At 36.7% G+C, this 26,838-nt stretch overlaps 1 protein-coding gene across 12 annotated transcripts in view; it reads right to left on the bottom strand.

Moving 5' to 3' along the window:
* tmod (tropomodulin) overlaps positions 1-26,838 on the bottom strand; it is a 547,878-nt gene that overhangs the window by 12,908 nt on the left and 508,132 nt on the right. For 4 of the 12 annotated variants that reach the window (XM_067155996.2, XM_067156001.2, XM_067156000.2 and 1 more), the window contains exon 9: positions 8,363-8,460. The exons of 1 other annotated variant lie outside the window; for it this stretch is intronic. In XM_067155996.2, coding sequence (XP_067012097.1) covers positions 8,378-8,460 — 83 coding nt within the window. In that variant the 3' untranslated portion in view covers positions 8,363-8,377. Of the gene's footprint in view, positions 1-3,902; positions 3,963-7,943; positions 8,031-8,362; positions 8,461-8,754; positions 8,804-26,838 lie in introns of those variants that run through there. 7 more of the 12 variants (XR_010861290.2, XR_010861291.2, XR_010861289.2 and 4 more) reach the window with 7 other exon arrangements.

Genomic DNA, 26,838 nt, shown 5'->3' with positions numbered 1-26,838 from the left:
CTTTTAAGGTTGTACTGTTTGATTCTTCTTATCTGCCCAGTACTTCTTCATTCGATCTGATCATAGTGGAAATGGAAATTCTAAGTTCCCATGGAGGGGACTAGATATTTTTCCACCAATAGAGCATATCAAAAATCAGATCAAAAATTAGATGTACGTTTTTTTTTTTTAATTCATCTAAAATCTCAACAGGCCTTCTGTGCATCATTTCAGGTGAAAATTTGTGATTCTTAAGGGCAATTTTATTCTTCTTATTATTATTATGATTATAATATTAAATAAATGATATTTTATGTTGACACAGTAATTATTCTGTTTTTGCACCACTAGGAACTCATATAATTTAGATTTGTTTGAAAAACTTTCTTAATTCTAATGTTTGGTATATTACTCGAAGAATAAAATGTATAGATCTCTTTTTATAACAGAAGACTGTAACAAAATTCGATACGTTGTTGTACTGACTTTTAATGTATTTTTAAAATTCAAAACAGTGATCAAATTCACACAGTAGCCTTATTCTGTTTTCATATGCAGAAGAAATTGATGATGAAATTCACCTCATCTTATGAGGTGAAACTGATTAACTATTAAATTTAAATAATAGATGAAATTATGAATGAAATATAAAGTATTTCATGAACCTATCATTGAATCTGAATAGTAAAACATTCAAATCTGCAAAGCAATCTAACTAGAGTAACAGAGTTTTTTTAATATCCAATTTTTTATCAGATTCACCCCAGTTTATGGTACTCTATTTCAGAATATATCTGATGTACACTGCCAAATAAATAACTATACAACTTTAAAAAAGACAGTGACGATGGAATTTACAAGACTGTGATTTTCATTTCAGTTACATATAATCAGGTAATACAAGTTAACCATGTGCAGTGTAATATGACCATAACTCTCCAAGGTTCCCAATCAATACTGATCAAATATATGCATTAACACTATATATATATATATATATATTGCATGCCAAGAATCATGTGAAGAGAGAACACACTTTGCAGTGCAGAGGCCACAGTAGGATTTAGTTTAGTTTTGTAATTATTAATTCTTGTTTATGCTTTAATTTAGGAATATATATCAGTCACTTCTTTTAGAATTAGTTTAACTTATATTGTTTAACGTATTCATTTTTAAAAGTCTGCAAAAACATAAAAAACACAATTTTAAAATTTGATTATATTAACAGACCAAATGAATAAAATTAAATATTTTTAACATTTAATGAAATAAAACCAATTATTATTAATATAAATTATGGTCCACTGCAGACTGGAGGAAACTCAACAGTGCCTACAGAATAATACAAGAAACAAATTAATACAGAAAATGCTAAGTTTATAATTATATATTATGATGAGATGTTCATTTAAAGACAGACAAACATTGTAATAAAATTTGAAGAATAAATTTCATCTTAAAACTTCTCTGCTGTAGATACAAAGGAAGAATAATTATTAGCAGTAAGTTTAATTTTCAAAACTTTGAAAGACATTATTATTATTTTTATTGATAAACATAAGCAGTCACACATCAAAGCTAGTTATTTGTTTAAAACGAAACCACAATTTCAACTTTTGAAAATGTCAGCACATAGCACACTAATCCTATAAACCACCAATGACCGCAGTATCAAAAAAATTGTATACAGAGTCCCTTTATTAGGTCAGGAAAATTCAGGCCGCAATCACACAGTAAAAATAAATTATCCATACGTTTTATGATTTTGTAGTTTAATTTTCATCGTTGTCAGTAAATAGCAAACTAACCAAGGATGTAGATGAAGTACTACAATTCAGAGAACTCAAATGTACGGAAGTAATAATCTACTTTTTTCAGCAAACAATAACTGATACTTTTATCTATGAAACATCACAAAATAAAATAAGACATTCTTTTAAGCTTGTTAAATTGCAGATACTTTAGTTTTGTAGATGGCAGGATTATGATAGATCTAGACACATGTGCTGACACTGTGGGTTCTGTCTTGAGAAAATTGACTGGGATTCTAAGACAAAAATATTACAAGGTATGATATTAGAAATATTCAGACGGTTAAAGAATTTAAAGTGTAATTTAACAGAGTTCCAACAAACAGTCAAAATGAAATCTGCAACAATATTAAAGATGTTTAAGAACAGTTTTTCTTCCGCAAGTGTTAAGAAAGTCCTTGAGTTTCAGTGACAAGTACATCAATTTAACTCTCTTAAGGAGCTAATTTGGTACTTGATCAAACAGAAGCCAATGAACACAGTTAACACCCTACGAATTGTTAGAAATGAAACATAAGCCCCAGTTATTTTGAGTATTTAAATGTAAAAGATGTCTGCTAATGGACAAGCGTTATTACTGAGTAAAATAAAACTAGCAGTTTTTAATTCTTTTTGTGTAACTTATTGTACTATTTGCCAAAATAAAGACTGATATAATGATAATAAGTAAAACATTCAATGGTGACTTTCTTTCAGTCCTACGTTTCCATCCACCAAACATGTTTCAGAAGAACTTGTTATATTACTTTTACAACTTGCCTCCAACTTACAAGGGCAGACTGAAAAGTACATACATTTATTTTTATGAAATATTTAATGAGCAGGAAAAAAAATATATGCCAAGAAAAATACAAAGAAGGGTTTTATCAACTGTTCAACATATAAATAAAGTCTCTGAAAACATTTCTCCCATCATGATAACGAGCTGAAAATGCTCGTTCATAGTCCTCCCTTCCCTGGGAGTATAACCACCTGCAACCAGCCTATTTCACTTCATCTGAACCAAAGCATAGACATAAGAATTTTTTCAATGGCCCAAAGATGTAAAAGTCAGATGGTGCAAGGTCTGGACTGTGTGGTAGGTGATACCAACCACACACCTCAAATTTTGCATGAACAGAAGCTGCAACCTGGGAGCAATCATTGTCACCTTTTCGCACCACTGAAGAAATTCCTAGGAGGTCAACGCTTCTGTTAAAAATGTACACGTGAAATCAGTTGTACAGAGGTGGTTACATTCCCAGAGCAAAGCACATTCAACTTGGTGTGAAGACAGTAGAAATGTCTCAAGAAACATAGTTCATACATTGAACAATTAATAAAAACCTGTATGATTTTTTTCGTGCATATGTTTTTGTTTCTCAACGCATTAAACATTTTGTAAAAAATTATTTCAAACTGCCTTTGAATTTTAAGGGATGTTAAAAACAGAGCATGCACACATTCATTGTACAGTATATACAAAGTATATAGTAGCTAGAAATGCCAACAACAAGATCCTCATCCCCAATAATTACACCACTGAATGTGCCACTTAAGGCCAAATTCAAGAACAACAAAATGAGGCAAATCATACGCTTTCTATAATGAAAAATCACATGAAGGGGTCACATCATGTGCTCTGTATCTCCGAACATGTATATGAATGTGTTTTAAAACCAACTTTAAGATATCATGCTAAGCCGGGTGCATTACATTTTAAACATGAACTAAAGATTTGGACTGTTTCAAAAAGCCTTTGCATTTAATAAAAAGCAATGACTATTTTCTCATAGCAAATCACCAGCCATAACACAGAAAGCATATAAAATAAGGAAAACCCATGGCCTATGTACTATGACACTGTTTTCTACATCTTGTCAATTAACAAGAAAACTAACAATTCTCTGCTTACTACATTGAAGAGGAAAAACAAAACAAACTTATGATATCTTGGATCTTTGTTAAATAACAATGAGAATAACAGCCAAAGATTACACAGTAGATGGCTATATATATCAGCAATTGAAATGAAATTTTTGTACAAAAATAAAATCAAAATCAATTAAATAGGAAAGATTGTAGAATACAGTGCATATTAACCCGGCCAACAGAAGAGTGAAACAATACTACTACCTAGAATAGAGTCATCATCGCACTACGAGCTTGTAGCTCCGACCCGAGTCAGGCGTACTGGAAAACAGAGGAACACACCTTTCAGAATAACACTCCACAAAAAACTCCCCCACCCTTCCATAAAGAAGTTGTTAAGTGATACCAATAACTGGTTTCAAAGTAATTCATGCATTATGATGAAAATTCCAAACATGAAGAAAAATCTCATTTCATCAACATCAAAACTGTTGAATTTCTTATCATTTTAACATTCTCAACCATCTGACAATCGGATTGAAATGCCGGATACATGGTAAGCATGCAAATAAAAACTCTTATAAACAGAAAAAACGTGTCCTGTTCATCCATCATCAGACATGTTCATCAATTAAAAGTACCGTATTTTCTTAAATCAAAAATGTAAATAATATCAAATGAAGATTCCAGCAGCATTGACCAATTGAAGAGAATAAATAAATAGACTTTGGAGTTTAAAAATTAATAAATCTCTCAAAAGTATCAGTTCTTAATAATATTTTATTTTATTTTTTTATTTTTTTAATGGTGCGTAGTAACAGTTATTGGTATCACTGTCTACTGGGATTCTGTCATGCACAATGTCGCACATCGTCCATTTGTGCACGAGTCTTGCTGTAAGAGTCACAATTAAATAAACAGGAACTGCACTTGGACCCAACAACACTCTGGAAGGATTCGGACAAAATTTTAAATGTAGATGTGAAGAAACAAAAGCTGTCATGCAGTAAAATTCAATGATCATATCAAAAATACAGAGGATGATTTAAACCTTCTTTGTACATAACATATATTAGATGACCCACAAGTAACTTCACCTACTGATATCTAAAGCAATTTTTAGGAATTTACATTCATTTCAGTAACAAAATATAAAACCTAACTAACCGCCAAAATTGTTTAAAAGCAGATACTTAGGCCTACAAATGCTTTAGTTCCTCCCAACCTTGATTGTGTCAAGTATCAAATCTTGGATATTGCACACCAACAAAATAATAATAAAAATTATTCAACTGCTAACTAAAGAAAAAACACAGCAGGACCACCTCAAAATACAATGGCAGTATCCTCACCATAAAACAGATAAAACTACCTTGTTTGGCAATATATATAAAACCAGTAGGGGCATAAGCATAATGTAAAATTTGCTACTATCTGATCTAAATGCATGGTCCACAAGCCTATACTAATTCTTCAACCAATGCACACAAAAAGATTTTTAAAAAACAGAATATAAAACTATTCAAGCAAGATTAACAGCAATTGGAAGAAACGAAGTAAAAAGAGATATGCAAAAATCCTACAAAACTAATAATATTATTAAAGTTAAAATTAAACAATAGAAACTCATAGGAAAAAGTAGGAAGAGAGAGGTGCTGTAACATTTTAAGTCAAATTAATGGTGAAAACCTACATAGTAAAAAGTCAAAAAATGGGTAAGGTTATCTTAAATCCTCTTTATTAATGGTTACCCCTATCAGCAACGACATGAGAATTAGAACAGAAAGTAGAGTAGTAAGTATAAGTTCTTTATTTTAAAGTTATGCTTGGTAGGCACAATGCTAGTGGTGTGATGACCTCAACATGTGTAGCCCTGTAGTGAAGTTATCTGCAGCCCTAGGCCAACAACTGAGTGGGGTGATGAAATATTAATTTGCAAAACTGATAAATGAAGTCACCTTATTGACTCCGACAAGAGTCCAGTGTCGTTGCTACTGCTGTAGTATTAATATATTATTTTAGCAGTGTAGTTCCTACATGACGCATTTTTAATACAGTTTTGCTTAGGTTGTTGTTTATTTTTTGCTTGCAAGGTATTTGCTGCTTAAAGAGTGCCAGTTTCAATTCATTTGCAGATTTCTTGGCATCTATCTTCCAAACAGGAATATGGTGTGTAATACAGTGAAGAAGTTCTGCACCACCGGGTCAGTTTTTGGCCGAAAAGCAACTGAACTGTTCAAAGGAAAACTGTACACTTACAGCTGTCCAAAATTTAAGGAAGCCTTATAATGGAACACAGATTTAGTTTTGTAACTGGTTCACAAAACGCTTGTTAATCCTGAATTATTATTATTTACTGAATAGGCATGAATTCACTGGAGTGTAGAACTATTGGAGAACATACAGGAAGTTACAATGAACACCTCACAGCTGAGATTTGCCGAGTGTCTGCGAACCTGTTTAGGAGGTGCGTCTCCTTCCATGCCAGGAATGTTTTCAGTCTCTTAATTTCATTAGAAACAGCTTTATACTATAACAGTTATTTGATGCTGAGTAGCAGCATGCAGATACGGTGTGCTTTTTGTCTGGCAATAAACAAGTACCAATGAAGCAACTTGCCATGGCTTGAGTGCTGTTGCTGATGCACAGTTATAAAATAAAGACCCCAGAGAAAGTACTAGGTTCTCCATTCCCTTGACACGATTCGTTTTATATTCCTCTAATGTTCCCAATCACTAACTTCCTAATTATGTGTAAGCTTCCTTGCATTTTTCTAACAAGTATATAAGGGAATGTTTTAATTTTACATCTAATAATAATAATATTACCCAAATTAAAACCTGAAACTAGAACTGGAATGAAACAGCACAGAACAGAAATAAATCTCAATAAAGTGATTATTATTTAGGATATGGCTTTTAGTACCGGGAGTGTCCAAAGACAAGTTATTACCTCATTATGTGGTATGTTGCAATTATTATTTGACTATGTTATGAGAGTAAAACATTTTGATCAATTATGATAATTGTTGATAGTCAAATCAAAAATTTATGTTTAAATGAAACATGTTATCTCTACATTTGATAATTATGCTATCAGTGACAAGTATTTAAGTCATATAAACTGAAAAGTTTATGAAAAAGAAATTAAGGAGTATAGGTAAACTAGAAAGAAATTTATGAAGGAAGGAATAAATGTAATACAATCCACAGAGCTGATCAAGAAATGCAACAGTGCACGTTAGCTATATTCCACGAATATCTGCCAGCTTGCAAGTATCCTATTTTATCATTCTTACCACGCTTCTCAACATCTTCACATTTTACAAAATGGGTCTATATGATCCCTGTATTTGAGTCTTTAATATTACAACAAAACATGCCAGACTTTCAAGATATCACGTATCAATCCCAGTGTATGTGTTGGATCCAATGCGCTTTTCATCCTGTCACATGCAACATGCCACAGGAAAAACTGACGGGCCTAATTCAACTATAAGAACAGTAATATGTTAGTGGGACATGTTATTAATGTACCTGAACATTCTGAAAATAAAAGCACAAAAATAGATTAGTGTTTTAGTTTCACATGTACAGTTGAAAATGATGACACATCAATCCAATGCACTCCATTAGTTACACTTAGAGAAAACATCGAAATAAATTATAACAGACATTCCCAAAACAAAAATAAAAAGTATAGCAATCCATCATTTTACAAAAACAAAAAAAAAGATTTTATCACTGAAAAAAATTGTCTCAAAAATAACAATAACTGAGATACATACAGTTGTTAATACTGTTTACATTTTGTGATAAAAACAAAAACATATTGAGAGTAATAAAAAATATTTCCAGTATAAACTCTGCTCAATAAATAGGGTATTCCATAGCAAAAAAAAAAAAATTGATAAGTGGACTTTTCTCCCTTTCTCTTTTCATTTTCACTTTCACTTTTGAGTGATGCCAATCCATGCATTCAGACCCACTACGAAGACTGATGATTCATTTCTAAAAGAAGAATATTGATATGAAAAATTATTGAGACCTGAAATGAATCAAATGAGAAAGTTTATCACACCATGACAAAGATTAGTAGCGACTAAAATCCCTCGCTTAGCTTATGAATGTAGAAGCAGTTAACAGCAGATCAATTTGTTACAGAAGCAAGTTAAATGCAGAAGCACGACAGAGCATGCCTACTATACTGCTCTTTCCACTCCAGTGGTGTAATTCCAACGCGCCAATGATACAAGTTAGATGAGGTGATTAAAATAAGATGATGTAAACAGCATCGTGATACCTTGTCCTCTCATTTACTTGATCAGACTTTTCCTGCGGATGTTGTTAAAGAATCGGAATTGGAGACGTAGAGTTAAATCTTTCCGTACTGTGGGGTAACGAGAAAGCAACATAGAGAGATATTTTGTTGTATTTGTTTTTCTTCTTTACTTCAACAGTGTATGCACTCAAAATGTCAATAATACACTCACATGTGTCTCTAAAATACAAAAATACATAATGATGTCATAAAAATGTGTGTGATACATTTGCTGGGAAGTAGGATTTTCAGGAAAGGTACTTTGGTCAACACACGTATGGTGTACAGGATAACTGTGGATATAAAAGTCATTCCTTGTGAACCCATACAAGATGCTTAAAAGAGGAGTACAACATTCCAATACACAGGTGATGATTTAATATAATTTGTTTCCTACTCACACTCCTTCTGGGTAATCACTTTCTGGAGAGAATCTGAAACGAATTCTTGCGAGTGTCCAGGGCAATGTTGAACTTAGCCTTAGAGGATAACCGACAATCTACAGCAGGAACATGGACAAGCGGAAGACAGAAAGAGAAGTACATTGAAACAAAACAAAGACACAACTTTCACAACACACACATTACGAGAGCGGATAGTAAAACTTGCAACGAGTGCTGCCAGACACTTTGCCTCAAAAGCTGCAACATGTTACTGGTTTAAAAAAGCACGGAGTTGGGTTAGCTGTTCAATACTGCTTTGGATATATTAAGCGTGCTTGTAGAATATTAGAATATGGATATTAATACATTACAGTTTCTACAATGGAAAAAGTTACAGTTCTGATGCTTACAAGAATTGTTACCAAGTTTTGAAAAGCTGAAAAAGTGTTTGGCGCCACTCTAGAAAACAAAATGTGCATCAGGTAAGCAATGAAATATAGAGGATTAAATCAGAGAAAGAAACTACAAATATACAGTATTATAAAAGCATTACTTTAAATATGACAGGAAAGATCCTAATTATAAAAGAAAGATGATTATGCACACAAAAGCTTCAAGTAAATTTAAACATTTACATTTATGACAGTTACATTTCAAGGCTTTTGCTATCAAGCAACTTAGGTGAATGGTGCATAATTATTTCAATTTATTCAAATATCTAGCTAATACATTCAACAAAACAAGGAAGAACTATATCATCTACTTAAATGATAAAGCAAACTCAAGCTATATCACAAAATCTGAATTCACAACTACAAAACACAAATACATTCTAATATGTTAAAAAAAAAAAAAAAAAAACCTATCTCAAATTCTGTAAATCATTAAGATCAAAAATATCCTCACCACAATGAAACATAAGTAATTGAAGTAGTCTGTTACGTCATCAACCTGAAGGTTATTGGATACTTAAAAAAAGAACGTTGTGGTAGTGTCATGGTAGGTAGTGTCGGAGTCACTACCACCAAGGTTCTTGGTGGAAAATGTCTTACACAGGTGGGGTTACCAGGGTGGGGTGTTAGTAAGGTCAGTAGGAAAGAAATGAGTGCAACTAATTTGCATGTCTTATGTCATTTACACATTTCTTACAATGTTAACTAATTTGTAACATTTTGTTGAAGACAGGAGGATGGTATGAATAGTACGATATGCATGACTTACACACTGCATTAATATCTCAAGAGAACATTGTCTCTCATAGCATTCTTTAAAGTTGTAAAGTCATTTGGATCTGTGGCCAACACTAATCAGAACTAGTCATTCAAAAACTGTTTCAGATGAATGTATGATGCTTCCATGTTTGTCCCCAGTGAACAGAGGCAGTACGCGGGAATCACAGGGCCAGTTGAGAACTATTGTTCTGCAATGTTCTAAGTAGTAAAAAATTTGGAGACCGCTCAAGTGTGCTGATTTGTGGATTACTCTAACTTTATAAGTAGTTACAATAGGCATTTACTACCTTCTTGTTTTGAAAACATTTCAACAACTTCTAAATTTTACAGAAAATTTATCCAAGTTAAACACATTGTCACTGTATATTTTTTCCAGTCCTTTCACTATTGCCACTATCATTATTTTACATTATAATACTCGTCGAGCTCTATTAAATGAAACCTCCCACATCATCTTACACTTATGCATTCCTGAGTTATACTTATTTTACCTCATGGCAAACTGGTAATTTTCATCACGCAACTCGATCTTGCCACAGTGCGACATCATGCACTCACAATTATATCAACTTTTGAATTTTTTTACCCCCGTACCATACCCACGAGGTAAGACATATTCCATCAAAAGCAAAGCCATAAGTTGTAGTTATAAGCAGTGGTTATGGGGAAATCAAAAACTCAATGCAACATTATAGAATGAGACTTGCTAAGCAAAGTGGGAAGAGGTAGTTTGCTAATGGTTTGCATAGGTAAGGCCTTCAGTTTATTCCAAATAATACTCAAGTGTCTTAAACCGAGCGGAGTGGCCATACATGGCGACTCGCGCTACAAGCTCTGCATTCAGGAGACAAGTGGGTTCAAAACCTCCCGTCGACTGCCCTGAGAATAGTTTTCTGTGGTTTCCCATTTTCACTTCCAGGCAAAAAAAAGGGACAGTTCTTACTCGTAGGCCACAGCCGATTCCTTCCACCTCCTTACCAAATTTCATCCTTCATTCATTTCATTTTCATTACCTCTTCAACCGAGGTTGGCATCTCGAAGAGCATCCGGTCATACAATTTAATTTCATCTCACCTCATCCCCAACCGCACATTAGGAAACAGGTCTAAGGGGAACACATACATATTTAAGTCTCATAAAACTATATGACTGTAGCCACGCACTACAAATCTTATTTTGCAAAAGAGACATATAATCCAAATATGATATTTTCAAGAATGTAGCTTACTGGAACTTAAATTTTTTCAAATATATGATCGCGGTTCGTTAAATAAGGTAACAAACGCCTTCGTAAGTGTACTATTCCCTCCAGAGTTTGAATGTCTCACCAGGCTGAAACACAGGAACGGCAGCTGAGGTACACAACCGTTCGTTGGTGGAGCCTGTCAGCCATGCCCAGCCACATCAGTTGCACTATGCCTGCATGAACAGGAACATCAAACTTGGAAGTGCAACGTGTGATCAACTGTTTGTAACTTAAGGGCACCACACCAGCAGAAATTCAATGGCAACCGATAGATTCATTTGACTTAGTGATACTGCCCAATTAACTGATCATCGTCCGGCTCCATGGCTAAATGGTTAGTGTGCTGGCCTTTGGTCACAGGGGTGGGTTAGATTCCCGGCAGGGTTGGGAATTTTAACCTTAATTGGTTAATTTTGCTGGCACAGGGGCTGGGTGTATGTGTTGTCTTCTTCATTTCATGCTCATCATGACACGCAGGTCGCCTACGGGCGTCAAATCAAAAGACCTGCATGTGGGGAGCCGAACTTGTCCTCGGACACTTCAGGCATTAAAAGCCATACACCATTTCATTTCAACTGATCATCATCTTGGACATTGTGCACAACATGTCCATGTGTAACTGGGCTACAGAAAGAAGACTTCATGCTGGGTGCTGATATGAACAAAGCACTAGAATACTTTCCCCTGCACTTAATGCAGTTTCATAAGGAAGGAGTATCATTCCTGCACCAAAATTTTAACAGAAATTAAATACAGGTGCATCATATCTAGCACGACAAGTTGAAGTAAGACCCTGGAATGTGAGCGATGTAAGCGCTAGTTTCGTCAGTAGGAGTGACAGAGGGAGGATGGTGGGTAGGCCTGGTTTAGACCTGCCTCACGCTCGGTGTTGCCAAGCCGTGCACAGTGACAGACAAAGCACGGAGCCAGAGCACTTCAATGCTGACTTAACGGAAACGTCTCCCTTGACAGCTAGGCGAGCACTGAATTGCAGTCGCTAATCGGCAACATTGGGCAATGTTCACTTCTATTGGCTCGTGAGGAGACACACCCTTGTACACACTATTGGTCGTGAATGACTAGGGACAGAAGGGTAGGAGGGAGTTATTCCAAGTTCGCATTCCTTGCGGGGTCTCGGTTGGAGTTGCCGAGCTCTAGCAATGGCAAAGAAACCAGCATCCAGGACATGGAAACAAGCCTCGTACCCACTGTCAAAGATGTCCAAAACAATTACATCAGTGGAGGAGGTTATGACGACAGTCGTTTGGGACCAGAGAAGTGTGCTGCCAGTGGGTATCTGTACCACAACCATGCTATGGCTGGTATGTATATTAATAATTTACTAAAAGCATACAAATGTACATAGAGAATTGTGAGTGTTTAGTCTCTGCTATAATCTAGTAGGGTCCTCTTGCGATTCTTGCACCAGGAGAAGTGAAATTTGTCACAGAACTGATCACACAGACTACAAAAACAGTCTTTGTTGGGTTGATAGTATTTCATATTCTTGCATATTCTGTGGTGGAATCCATGTATCGCCAGCTTTGTCAGTCCAGAACGCATGTCGTGGTTTTCTTTTGTCCATCCTCTATCAATCATGGCATCTGTAGAATATAAATTTTCTTTATTTTCATCTGCTTGTCTCGTCAGAGTGTAAGCAGTTTCCTTTCTTAACTGGTTGTTGGCAGCGTTAAGTGATATCTCAAGTCCTCAATGAAGGTTTATCTTGCAAGTTCATATGCAAGCCTAGAGGGCGCATTTTTTGCTATTCCAAGGGCTCGTTTTAGGAAGCAGGCTTTTACCTTTTCTATTGTCTTGATCTTTGATAGTTAGAAATTCCCAAATCAGTTCCAACCCATACATAATAATTGGTACAATTTTAGCGTTGAACAGAGTCATAGCTGTATTCAGACAGAGCTTCGTTATATTCTTCAGATCGTACATGGCTCTTATTGCAGTAGTTGCCCTTTCCTCTTGATGTGGATCCTGTATGATGTTTCTGATGTCTGTAGAGTTAGTATTTGATATGTATATGTGCATGCTAAATACAGTGTCGCAGTGAGAGGGCTTGTTACCTTATTTATTGAATTGCCTTTGTACAAAAATAGTATGATATTTTTTACAATTCCTTCTGAATGCATATTCACTATTCTTGTTCATGAAAATTCAGACCATCACTGCCTGACTGTAATAAAAAAAAAAAGAGATCCTGATTACAGACCATTCAAATTAAGTAGATTATGATTATAATCTGTACAAGAAGAGTGAAAAGTATACCTAAGAGATTCTGATGTTGCAATATGCAGTAATACGAACAGAACCATTTAGCTTCAATACTTCACCCTGGCCTCAATTTAAGATTGATTGGATTGTACAGTCAGCTGGGAAACTGCTTGAGAATGTTCCCGGTAGAAAAACGACAAAGGCCAAACATGCCTTTGCAATGACTGCCTAAGAGACAAGGGCCTGCAGAGCTACAAAGCCTAATTGAAAGTACCCTTATTTGACAATTTTTCCAGGATATGAATATTCTTATTTGGGTCAGCTGATTCATAGCCTTGTTTTATATCTCCATGCTATCTCGTCACCATCATCATCCTCATCATCTCCATCTCCGTACTACTACTGCAGTATACTCTGTCATAACATCACAACTAAATAAGGTAAACTTGTTTACATACTTTTAACCAAACATTTAAAAAAAAAAAAATTCTGTAATCACACAGAGTAAGTCACATTTCCATTTAAATAAAATCTCTCTCATAAAAATTGAAGTGCATGTGTGCATTTTGCCTCATATCTCAAAAGATATGAAGGCATCAAACAAGAAAGTCTAAAGGAATGTAACCCTCTTTAAAACAATATTTACCAGCTGATCACGCAATTTATGAATATTATTGTTACTTAAAACCAGTCCATTTAATCTGAGAGTAAAAACAAATGAGAGAAATTTTATAATGAAAATATACTGGAAGTGAAATAGGGGTATTAATTTGGAAAATGATGCAGAATTACACAGCAAACTACTCAATTATAGCATAAAGTATGCAAGTGCTATTTAACCCTCTTGCACTCAGCTTATATGCAGGGGTTTGCTCGAAGCAGTTCAAACTAATTTTTATGATTTTGCAACCAAATTACAAGAAATCAACACTTAAACATATCACACTAATAGAGGAAACTATAAGCATTTCAGAAATTAATATACCTTGGACATATTATTATTGGTAAAGCCAAAAAGAATTATTAAACTGTGAATATAATTCTTGAAAAATTAATGATTTTCAATGGCAGGAAGAACAGACATTGAGTCTTTCTTCTTTACTCCCTGAAAGTGTATTTAATTCTGAATAATTTGATATCGATATTGTGTGTGTGTGCGCGCATGTGTGTGTGCTGCAATTCACTCATGAAGCATGGCACAAAGTTATTCAATGTACACGTAACTGTCATCAATGAGCATCTGTGAATGAACGAAAATCTTCAGCAGTAAACTCGTCATTTCCCACATAACAGGAATAAGTTTAGACAAAAAAGTCACTATTACTGTCTAAATCATATGAAAATTGAAGGATATTGGAATCATTCGGCCTTAAACATGGCCCAACCATTAAGAGAAAAAGATGACGCAAGCACATGCAACAATGGAGTAATGAGAAGATGTATAGCTATAGTTCGGGAAGTACAGCGAACACACAATACACCAAATAAATGAAACAAACTCTAAAGTGATAGCAAGAGCAAATTGTTGTATTCATAAGCCAACAAAAAACAGATCCACCCAATAACTTTTATCAACCGCAACATAAACATTCACGATCAACAGATTTCATTTGTCGAAAATAAAAATTTGCAGGGCTGGTGGTTATATCTCTTGAGTAAAATGCAAATTCAATGCTTTAAGTTACTGTCACGATCATTTGTTACCATTTAGAAGGTACACAAATGACCAAAACCCCTCAACAGGACGGAGCCGATGTATCGGCGCTGTGAGCATTCTCGCCATAACCTCTTGCGCCGAGAGATTGGCGTGCTGAGTGCAAAAGGGTTAAATCCACTGCTTAAGAACTAAACAAACTGTATGAGAGCTACATTCTGACAATAGGGAAACAAAGACTGAACAGCAACACATAGAGTAGCAGACCAACACAAATACAGAACATAAAACATTCACAAAGTAAAAATTCTACACAAAAGCCACTCCCCAAACTAGATTCATTTGTGAAACATGACTGACCTTCCTGAACAAGAAAAGAACTTAGCTAATTGTAACATTTTGTTTAAGAACTACAGATCTATTGTAACAAGATATTAATTATGAGCTTTCAATTAAATATTACCGACAGAATGCCCACATCTTCCTGGAAAAAAAAAAAAAAAAAACTTTCAAAAACATGGTTATATCAAGGTTTTTGTGCCAAAATACCTGCACATAAAAACTTCCAGCTCAAAACATATCTTAAGTGGTTCACATGGCAATGCCCTAGTTCATGAACCATACCAAACAACCAAGTGACCTACTGAGAGGTCTTGAGAGTCTATATAACAGTTATTATGAAATAAAAGTAGGCTTTACAAGATACAGAGTGATTTATGTAAACCAGCTGGTTTTTCAAATGATCCCATTTCCATCTGATAGCAGATAGAAAAACACAATTGCTTTCTAAATATGAAGAAACTGGAGGAGATTCATTTACCAACAATTGCTGAGAATATGCAAGTTATTCTTTGTTAGGAGTTTCCTCAATTTAGCTAGTTGCTGGCGTGCTTGTTGTTTTACCTTACATTAATTCAAGATACAGTACGCATTACCTCAACGTATTTTTAGTAGCCACGCGAAGGATGTTCAGGAGAGAGTATGATGTGCGTGATCCTCCTAAGAGAGACATGATACTGGCTATAGTGAGAAAGTTGGAAACAACTGGGGCTTTGCTGAGCAAGTCTGGTAAACATCACGCATCTGGTTTGGCAGACATGGCAGAAGATGTTCAGACTCATTTGCTTCAGTCTCTTAGGAAATCGTATTCCACACGCCAAAGAGTGATCAAGTTAAGAAATTGAGGCCATACAAGATGACTGCATTTAAAGAGTGGCAAAAGTCAGATAAGGTAAAAAGAGACCATTACTGCACATGGTTCTTGGATTTTATTTTAGTGTACGGAACTTCTGAACATCACGTGGTTCACAGATGAGGCCTGGCTCCACCTGACTGGTTACATGAATTCTCAAAATACCAACATCTGGGAAACACATAACCAAAATGGTTCATAAAACACCCCTGCACCCACAAAAAGTCAGAGTTTGGTGTGCAGTCTCAGCAAACCAAAAAGTGCATCCCCATTCTTCTCCCCAGATACGATGAACACTGACCAGTACAAGGACACTTTCCTGCAATTTGTCTAGAAACTAAAGGACACTGAACTAACAGAGTTATTTTCAGCAAGTCTCTTACTCTAATCAATAGCTTCTTTGAGGACAGAATAATTTCCAAGAATCTGTGGCCACCAAGATCACCGGACTTAATGACACCAGATTATCCTTCAGATAACCCTACAGGAAATAAAGTTTATTGAAATCGGCCAGGAACAATTGAAAATTTTAAGTGGTAGTGATGATTATTGTTTTACGAGGAACGACCAACATCATGACTAAAATCAATAGAAAAGGAAATGTTGTAATTAACTACCAGAAGCATGGAGCAATGGGTATAGCTGTGTGTACGGGAAGACTGAAGTCATTTCCAACTCGTGCTGAGGTAGTAAGGGATACCCCCAGTTTCTTAATATTTGGAACATACTTGTATCTTCCTATCTACTACCAGAAAGAAACTGGGTCATTTTGAAAACCACTTTTTTTTTTTTTTTTTAAATTTGCTTTACGCTGCACAGACACACGTAGGTCTTATGACTATGACGGGATAGGAACGCTCTAGGAGTAGGAAGGAAGTGGCGAAGACCTTAATTAAGGTACAGCCCCAGCATTTGTCTGGTGTGAAACCATGGAAAAACGAACTTCAGGGCTGCCGACAGTGGAGTTTGAACCTACTATCTCCCGAATGGAAGCTCACAGCTATGTACCTCTAATCGCACGGCTAACTCTCTCACTCGGTTTATATAAATCACCTAGTACAATCTAGATCATGTTCTTCCTAGTACCCTAACCCTATCAGTCTCCTATACCATTAAAAACTTTAAAGCTCACTGGAATCACACGCAAACAAGGCTATCAACAGACATTGTTTGACATATAGGTCAGACCGAGTTCCACATCTATTTAGCACACACCCTTAACAAGACCATGAAAATGATCGACCAGCTGACTGTTCTTCTGTGGTGGTGCTGGTGGCGATTGTTTTAAGAGGAAGTACAACTGGGCAACCACCCTCTCTTACACTCATCACAGGGAAAAAATTGAAGGGGTCCGACACTTTGAAAAATGAAAATATCAGCCAAAGAACGATGAGGGCCATGAAGGGAATGAAAATAAAAGACTCCCTATACCTCGATACCTAACACCATCAGGGTCGGAAAAGAACAAGAGTTGACCAAGGGAGGTCAGATACGATAGATGAAAGTGGCGAACCTGACACAAGAAAGTGGAAGCAATGTTAGGACTCAGCTAAGGGCCCCATGGTCGCCAACCCACGCTCCCAAGTTAAGAGCCCCTGGGGTCCTTTTAGTCGCCTCTTCGACAGGCAGGGGATACCGTGGGTGTTATACTACCGCCCCACCCACAGGGGGAGGTGTTCTGCGGGGCACCATCAAACATAATTGTTACCATAAAAGGCCTCCGTAGCTCAGGCGGCAGTGCACTAGCCTCTCACCGCTGGATATCGTGGTTCAAATCTCGGCCTCCATGTGAGATTTGTGCTAGACAAAGCAGAGGCAGGATAGGTTTTTCTCTGGATACTCTGGTTTTCCCTGTTATCTTTCATTCCGGCAACACTCTTCATATCATTTCATCTGTCAGTCATTAACCATTGCCCCAGAGGAGTACGACAGACTTCGGCAGCCGGCACAATTCCTATCCTCACCGCAAGATGGGGACTTCATTCATTCCATCCCTGATCCGGTCACAGACTGGAAAACAGGTTTTAGGTTTCCATTTCAGTTACCATAAAAGTCTGAGGCCTCTTTCCGGCATGAAACTACAACAGCATTTTGAATTTAATTTTCCTAGAAAGCAACCAGCTCATATTCAAAGCTTGAGGTTTTCAAAATACACTACACTTGCTTTCTTTTTTTAAATGTATTTCTCATAGATTGATTCATGTCTTCATTGTAGTACACAAAGCTAAGGCTGGAATACTTTGAAGGAGAAAGGACAAAAGTGTCAGTCAGTCTAATGGCATTATAACCCATAGTGGGTTGTTTTACCAACAACACTTTTCCAGTTTCTCCATCCTTGCTGTGTCTTCTGTAATGCTTTCACTTTCTATTCCCCTTCAGCAGTCACAATATCTCAAATTACTAGACAAATTTTATTCTATACCCAGCAACCTGCCAACTACTTTAAAAGTATTGGCTTATTGACAAAGTTTATTAACCTTTTCACTCCAGTGAAGAGAGTGGATGCATGGCCTTGGGGACGGGGTACCTACAATGGTTGACCATGCCCGTTGTAAGAGATACTTCCTACTCTCCGCTTTTTCACTCACATTTGTTCACACTGTTAAGATACAACAGGTTCACTATTTTTTATTTTCTTGTGTGTATATTTTAGTCATTTTCTTTCATGCAAAGCTTCCCATCCTTCTTTTAGATCTGTAGGTTTGAACACAGCATTGGCAGAGTTAAATCTTTCCAGTCTTTATTTTCTTCAAAGACTTGATATGAGGATAAGAGCTTCATTCGTGGTATACAGTTTCTTATGCATTATGAAAATATGGTATCACAATGCAATGAAGCTACCATTAAAAGCACTAGTATATTGGCAATGAACTGCAATTGTGCAGAAAATGACTACCACTAAGAGAACTGGAACCCTTACCTTTTAACTGACTGCCCCTGACATCTGGGGACTCTGGTAGTAACTACAGATTCACAAGACAACCACTGAATTTTATGAAGGTCGAACTTCTACAGCTTTCTACCAGAGCGAAGAACAGAATAGCTAAAGAATACGTGACTGCTACAGAAGTCCACCAGCCGTGTGGCATCGCTCCCAAGCAACTGCTACAGTAGTCCACTGGAGTGACAAGGTTAAGGAATTATGATCATTATTAATTAAGCTTGTATAAAACTACAACTAACTAGCACACTTGCCATTTAGGTACATCGTCAGCCAATGTCTAGGTACCACAAGTTGAGCAAGAAATAGCTTTTAATTCTAATGATTTTAATCAAGAAGTTACAATTCATTGCCACATGGTTTCTTGTTGGTTCGCTTTTGTAAATATCTGTTCCAGGAGTCTGTATCACAAATAACATCTCGATCAAAATCAGTTGAAACAAGAAAATAACTAGCTATTATACCTGTTGCTGACAGGTTAGTTTTTGTATTACTGCAGCAGTTCCTTCATGCAAGGGAGGGAAGTGGCAGCAGAAGAGAGAAAGCACTCTCAACTAACAACAGTCAGTTTAATATTTTAGAAAATTAAACACTGTAGACCATAACACCATTTTCTTGTGGTCTGGCAATATTAGGCCATCCAAGGCTTAGGGAGTCTTTCATTCCCTTAACTTTTATTATTATTGAAATTATTATTATTGAAATTATTATTATTATTATTATTATTATTATTATTATTATTATTATTAAAATAATGTTATTGGTTTTATGTCCCACTAACTACTCCTTTTTTATGGTTTTCGGAGACATCGAGGTGCCAGAATTCTGCCCTGCAGAAGCTCTTTAATGTGCCCATGAACTTGAGGCTGACATATTTGAGCCCCTAAGTTTTCTACGATCTCTATTCCCCTTTCACTTTACTACTTCACCCATTACCACGACAGCTGAACAATATTTCCACGTCAGTGACACTCACCATTGATTGTTAAGATTATCAGTTGATGGACTTGGCAAAACAAATTTTAATTCATGGATATCTCCATTATCATAGCTCGTACAGCAAAAATGTACGAGACACAAAAGTTCGCAAATCGTATATTCTAGAACTCTTCCAGTTTTTCTGTCCAGCTAATACTAAATGAAAAATCTGATATTTCCTGTTTTGCTTCTGTTAATATTTATATTGTCATGACTATATTATAAATGAATCAAATCAACTCAAAGGAAAGAATTGAGTGTATATAAAATAAGAGTCTTGTCTGTACATTCCTCAGAATTTGAAAAGAATGGTATTTCTGTATCGGTCATGTCCATAGTAGCAAGGAAATGTAATTATTACTTTTCCATAATTTCTGTCTGTATGTATGTATTGTCCCCTTCAAAATTGGCAAAATCATTTATTGGAAAGCATTTATTTCTACTGTGTGTTAAAATATTATTTTATGAACCAGGAAGGGAGTTTTATCACGTCGAGTTGACTGAGCGAGATACGCCAGGTGGCTGGGAATTCCACTCAAGGCCAGGCGAGGGGAGAACGCAGAGACAGCTAGCCAAATAACCTTGGAATCAGCCGTGAACGACACGTGACCAGGCTGAATGTGTGTCAAGTGCTCGATCGATAATTGTGAAGGTGCATGACGTCTGACTATGGCAGCCAATCAAGCGATTAATTTGGTGCTAAGTTAATGAATTAACCAATCGCTTATGAGGAAAGGACGCACCCCTGTCTTAAGACAGTGAATAATGGATTTTCCTAGGGAAAATTTACACAAAAATTTCTACCTCTGAACGCGTCTTGTGGAGGATTACTCTAACTTCAACAACGGACGGAAGAAGACGTATTTCGCTTACTGAGAAGAATTACTCTAGCTTCGACTACGGGCAGAAGAAGACGCACTTCGCTTGCCAGGGAACTTCGTCATTCAGAGTCTACAACTGGTTACAACTGCAGTTCAGATGTTTGCGGATTCCACCTATAATTCAGCAGAATTTAAAAGTTAAGTTTCCTTGTCATCTTATCAGACATCGGTGTGAGTTTTGGACCTTGTCTTAGACGTGATTTTTAGTTTCAGCTTCACAAGATTTCCAATGAAGAGGTCACCGGTTCGAGTCCGAGTCAGGATGTCAGTCTTCTTTCTTCGTGAATGGTGTGATTTCCAGCGCGCCAGCATGTCTCCAATGCACGAGTAAAATGTAAGGCAGTCCAGACGGGCGTGACGAGGATTGATGGTGCGTAAGGTGATAATGCACTAGGTCATCAGCCCGAGTTCTACAACCGACAGTCACCACCAAGTAATATTTAAACTTTGTTATTCTTTCTTTCCTTTTGTAAAGTAATTGTAATGACATAGCCTCTACTTATTTGTTTAGACATTTTCTATTAGTTAGAATTTTTCCATTTCTTCTTTCTTGGTGATGGTAGATTGAGAATGAGTGAGTATTTGGACCTATTAGTTTGCTTTGAGTGGATGTCTTCGAGAAGTGTTTCAACTGTCCCGAGTTCATTGTGGCAGGAGAAATAAGTGTAAATTGACCCCAACGTTAAACTTGGACTATTTGAATATTTTTGACTTTTAATGAGATCAAATGGGACAGAAATTCCGTGGGTTCTATCATGTCAGAGTTCATTCTTCAATTATGCGACATATGGTTGAGTTTTGTGTGCAATAGAGTCATCTGAAATATTATTGTGTAGTAGCTTCAGCACGTATGATCTTGCGCGGCCAGTAATAATAATAATAATAATATTAAAAATAATTTAACTAAATTATCGCGTAAAAGAACACCTAAGGTCATGAGCATAATATTAGTTATTATTGAAAATGGTTGATGCGCGCTCATTATTGTAATTTAGGCCTGGGAAATGGCAGTATCTGACCGATACAATTTGTTATATATTTGCTGTGCTGTGATGATTAAGTTGATTGATTGATGGATATTATTGAATTCAGCAGTCGAGTTGTGCATCCATTAATGAGTCAATGATGGAATAAATATGTTACTTGATGTAATGTCTTCGTTATGAGTGCAGATTGATCGAGAATCACAATTATAGTGGAGAAGTAAAAATAAATGTCGTAGCTCATGAACCGCGTGCGCGGAATGTTTGTTCTGGCCTATGTTCGAGCGATTTATCGATGATTTTTTGGATGATTTTGTGTTCGTAAAATTTCTCTAAACGTTGTCGTATAACTGTGTTCTATAATTAAGTGATAATCCTTGCTTTGTCACATTTCCCAGTTGATGAGAGGAGGTCACCACGATAGTGTCATCGTGAGGATAATTTTCCTAACTTTGTCTAATCATAAAAATTAATAATCACGGGCTAGCGTTCGTGTAAATATGTATATAATATTTCCGTGTATCTTTGTGTGAGTGTAGTATGTGTGATTTGACTGTGTTTTGCTTAATGTAAGTTTATAATCCATATTTGTGATGATGCTCTTCATTATTTTGTGGAATTTTCGGCCTAATTTACGCCAACTTTAGTGGTTCACCATTTGAATGAATTCAAACCTTTAGTGAATTTTATTCGTTTTTAAGGAGGAATAGGATCTTATTTAACGAATACACATGAATAAGTATAGGCCATGTCAGTGGATTGAACTCACAAAGTCGAAAATTGTAAGAATAATTTAATTAATTGTTTCGAGTAACGGATAAATGTAAATTGACATGAGGTCAAGTTCCGAGCTATTATGTGAGAAGCAACTGCTAAATAATTATAAAGTTGAGTTTATGAATTAATTTAAAGGTCAAGGAAGACGACTTAACTATGATTTTATAAGAGAAAAATTTTTATTTAATTTTCAAAGAGAAATGAAAATGATCATTTTCAAATTTGTTTAAAATCAAATCCATGAAGGAAGGAAGTTTATTTTCAAATTATTAAATTATCAAAGAGAGAGATCATCTCAAATTAATTATTATTAATTATTTAATTAATTTTTCACTAAAAATATGAATATTATATTTGCAGATACAAGCATTTCCTGTTTCGTTTACCGACGAAGTATCTATGTGACTACGTCGTAAAAGAAGATAAATCATATAAACAAAATACCTAGATTTTGTTAATTATTGTATAATTTATGAAGAGCAGTAGTTGTAATAAATGTCTAAAACCTATTTAGCTTTCTCTCATTTGCCACTAGTTCATTATCTATCCCTGCACTTTAAAAATTTTCGCACAGCCGATAAGCGAACGATCTGCACCCTGGAGATCTTCGCTCACCGGCCGAGCTGAGCCCGGCATGACGGGTGCAGGTATAGATTTGGCGGCCAACGTGTTAAGGCCCGATTTATTGGCTGTACCAATAAAGAACTCGATCTTGTAGTCCAGAATTTGGATGCAAACAAGATGCAGTGGCAAATTAAAAATTTTCAGGTTTATTTTGTGACATTTATTAGCCCAAATTTTTGTGGCGAACTACGCTCATATTAAAGGTTAGGAAGGGCCTTGGTGCTATATTATAAACAAAATCTGGATGATATTTTCAAAATTAATCTTTTGCGGCAGATTTCCGCATAGTTTGGACTTAAATTATAAGATATTATTTATGCGATAATAATCTTCTTTTATGACTGTGAATTCAATCCACACGTGACTGTCGATCGGAACTCGGGTATTAGACCATCGAACCTGGTCCGTCCAATGTCTGAACTGCTAGTTGTCTCAAATTAGAATGGGTACTGTGACTATGGAGGACCTTCGTAGACTCCTAGAGGTAGTGACCGCGGACTTGAAGGACAGTTTAAAACAAGAGTTAAATGAAAACAGTAATTCATTGAAGCAGGAGCTAAAAGTGGAGCTAAATGAAAATAATGACTTATTGAAGCAGGAGTTAAAACAAGAGTTAACTGAAAGCAGTAATTTATTAGAACAAAAGCTAGGTGAGAACAATGAACTATTAAAACGTGAGATTAGTGAGAATGTGAATGCTCAATTAGGACTTAAGCTAACGGAGAATAATGCTCAACTAGAACGCAAATTAACTGAAAATAACACTCAGTTGGAACTTACACTAACAGGAAAACTGAATGCAGGACAGGACAAACTCAAACAAGATCTTAAGGGTGCCCTAGAGGAAATTCAAGCTAGGACGGATGAAAACTTAGGGAAACTGCACATGGACGTTAAATTATTTAACGGAAAACTAGCGTCAGTCCAGAGTGAGTTGGTGTCCGTTAAGCAAAAATTTTCTAACCTGAAAGGGGAAATCCAGGCCGGAATCGATAGCTCCATGTCAGCGATGTCAAATGAGTTTAGCGAAAGGCTAGCCAAAGTACAGACAGGAATACTGCATGGACTAGATCAATACAAGGACGAAGTAAAAGAAAATTTTAGGACCATTGAAGAGAAAATTAGTGACAATGCCGAGGACTTGTCTGCAACTAAAACCGCATGGGGCAGGAAGTTCACCGAAATCTATGAAACAGTAAAACAGGTGGAGAAGGGCGTAATAGCCGAGATTAAGGTAGCCCAAGTCACTAATTCGGAGCGACTCGAATACTTTTATGAGACAATCGAGGAAACCCAGCGGAGTCTTGAAACAATAAAAACATCCGTGGACAAGGAGATAAGTGAAGTTAGAGCCAGCTCGGAAGTCTACAAACAGGAATTACAGGGAGAAATACAGGAGCTTACCAAGGAGCTGAAGCTACTCAAGTTACAAGGAGAGAGCAATAATATTGTAGCTAATTCTTTATTAGAACGGCAGGGACAACTGGAGAAACGTTTATCTGGGGAAGTTCAATTTTCAACTCCCAAGACCGATGAAAGGGTAATTCTAAACGTTCCCGTAAACACCACCAACCCATTTTTAGAGCCTGTTAGAGGGGAAACAAGTCAACTGAACACTTCTGGTCAAACCCAAATCGTAAATATAATACGATTGCATGAGGACCACCCAAAGAAATTCAATAATGTAAAAGGAATAACCCCCAAGAGTTTTATTAACGAATTGCAGGAGTTCTTCCGAGACAATAAAATCCCTGTGGAACGTCAGCTGCGAGTAACCGAGAGATACCTGGAAAACTCAGTGTTGACGTGGTTCACAGCCTTCCGATACTCCTTTGACGATTTTGAAGGCTTTAAAAGGGCATTTTTAGAGAAGTACTGGAACTCAGATATTCAGGACCAACTTAAGACAGAACTGTACGCTAAGAAATATGCTCAGTCTACACCCACGCGCTTCTCAGAATTTTTTTCAAGTCAATTACGCAAATTGCGTGAGCTTGACGCGCCACCTACAGAAACTGAGCTCATAAAGGTCATAGTAAGACAGCTGCCTGCGGATATCCAAAGAATTATGATAGCCTCGAACGTCCAGACGGCAATTCAGGCAGAGGCTATTCTCAGACAGTTAGATATGACATCTAGGGAACCGTCTCGGCGAAGTACAAACCCAGAGCAACAGGTGTTCCATGCAACTGTCAATCGATCGGACGACAGGAACCTTACCAGCCAAGGGAGAAACCGGAGTCACGAAAGTGAAGAAAGACCGCCCAGGGATCGTTCTCCAAGACCAGGCTATAGGAATGAAAGAGAATGGAATTACTACCGGCGGAACAATCGGAGAAGGCCGTATGAAAATAATAGAGATCGCTGGAGAAGAGAACCCAACGACCGCAGACTCGAAACCCGGAAGAGGAACTGGAGGCAAGAAGAGCGGGAAAAATATCTCCGCGAGTTACAACAATCCAACCAAGAACGACGCAAATGGCACCGTGCTATCCACGACCAAGACGTCAATCCTGACATGGTCGGCGCCGAGAGCCTAGAATATCAGAGAGCTAAAGAAAAGGAGGAAAGGGAACGTCCTGAAAGAGAAGAACAGAGTCAGGGCGCTATTAAAAAAAAAAAACAATCCCTGAACTAACGGGAGATAGCCGGAATTCTAGCCCTTGTATTGACAATACGACACGAGAATGGATAATAGTGCAGATTGATTCTTGGATGACAAAGTCGGAGGATTTACTAGAAGAAAATATGGATTCAAGTAGAATTTGTACGAGGACATTGCCAATAATTTTAGCCCGAGTGTGTGGTGTTAGAGTAAAATGTTTGGTCGACACAGGGTCCACCATCAGTGTCATCTCCAATTCGTTTCTAAATGACTTGAACGAAAGATATAACATTCCGATTATTCCAGTGTCTCATGTAAAAATAAAGGGAATTATCCCGGATAAAACTGTAGCATGTAGACAACAAACTTTACTGGATGTTGAAATTGGGAATTCGAAATTTCAAAATATTTTCCTGGCCATGTCAAATATAAAATTCAATATCATCCTTGGGGTGGATTTCTTAACTACTTATCAGGCCAACATCGATCTTAATTTAAATCAGATACTCTTCCGCTCAGATGAAACAATTGAAACAGTCATGGTTAACCCATCAGAAATAGCTGATCAGAGTGTGTTCCAAATTAGTAACGCCTATGCACCGTGGGAATCTGAAGACCAGGAGGCCACAGAAGAAGTTCACCAGGCCCTGGACAATGTAATAGAAGAGGGCGATAGTACAACACACCCGTACGATCTTATAAACTCCAAGGCTGAACAAGCATTAGGAACAGAGAAAGAGAGAGGCCAGCTCCGAGATCTTCTGATGAAATATAAATCGCTGTTCGATGACAAACCAGGCCAGATTCCTGATTTTAAATACTCACTGGTAGCTACAGATTGGACCCCATTTAAGAAGAAACCCTATCCGATCCCAGAGAAATTTCACTCTCGTGTGGCGAAGATTATCAAGGAGATGGAACGGGATGGAATTATTATGAAAGCTTGTACACCATTCCTTAGTGCTCTTGTAGTAGTAAATAAACCAGACGGGTCTCTGCGCATTTGCATCGACGCGCGCGATATAAATAAGAAGTTAGTACCAGAAAGAGACCAGGCACCGGCAATCAAAGACGTCCTGAGGAAATTCCATGGCATGAGATTGTTCTCATCAGTTGATTTTACAGCCTCCTATTATCACATACTGTTAGAAGAGAAGT

Source organism: Anabrus simplex, chromosome 1 (genome assembly GCF_040414725.1).
Source record: "Anabrus simplex isolate iqAnaSimp1 chromosome 1, ASM4041472v1, whole genome shotgun sequence".
NCBI lineage: Eukaryota > Metazoa > Arthropoda > Insecta > Orthoptera > Tettigoniidae > Anabrus > Anabrus simplex.
The sequence above is the reverse complement of the archived record's forward strand: the minus strand, read 5'-3'. Positions and strand labels throughout refer to the sequence as shown.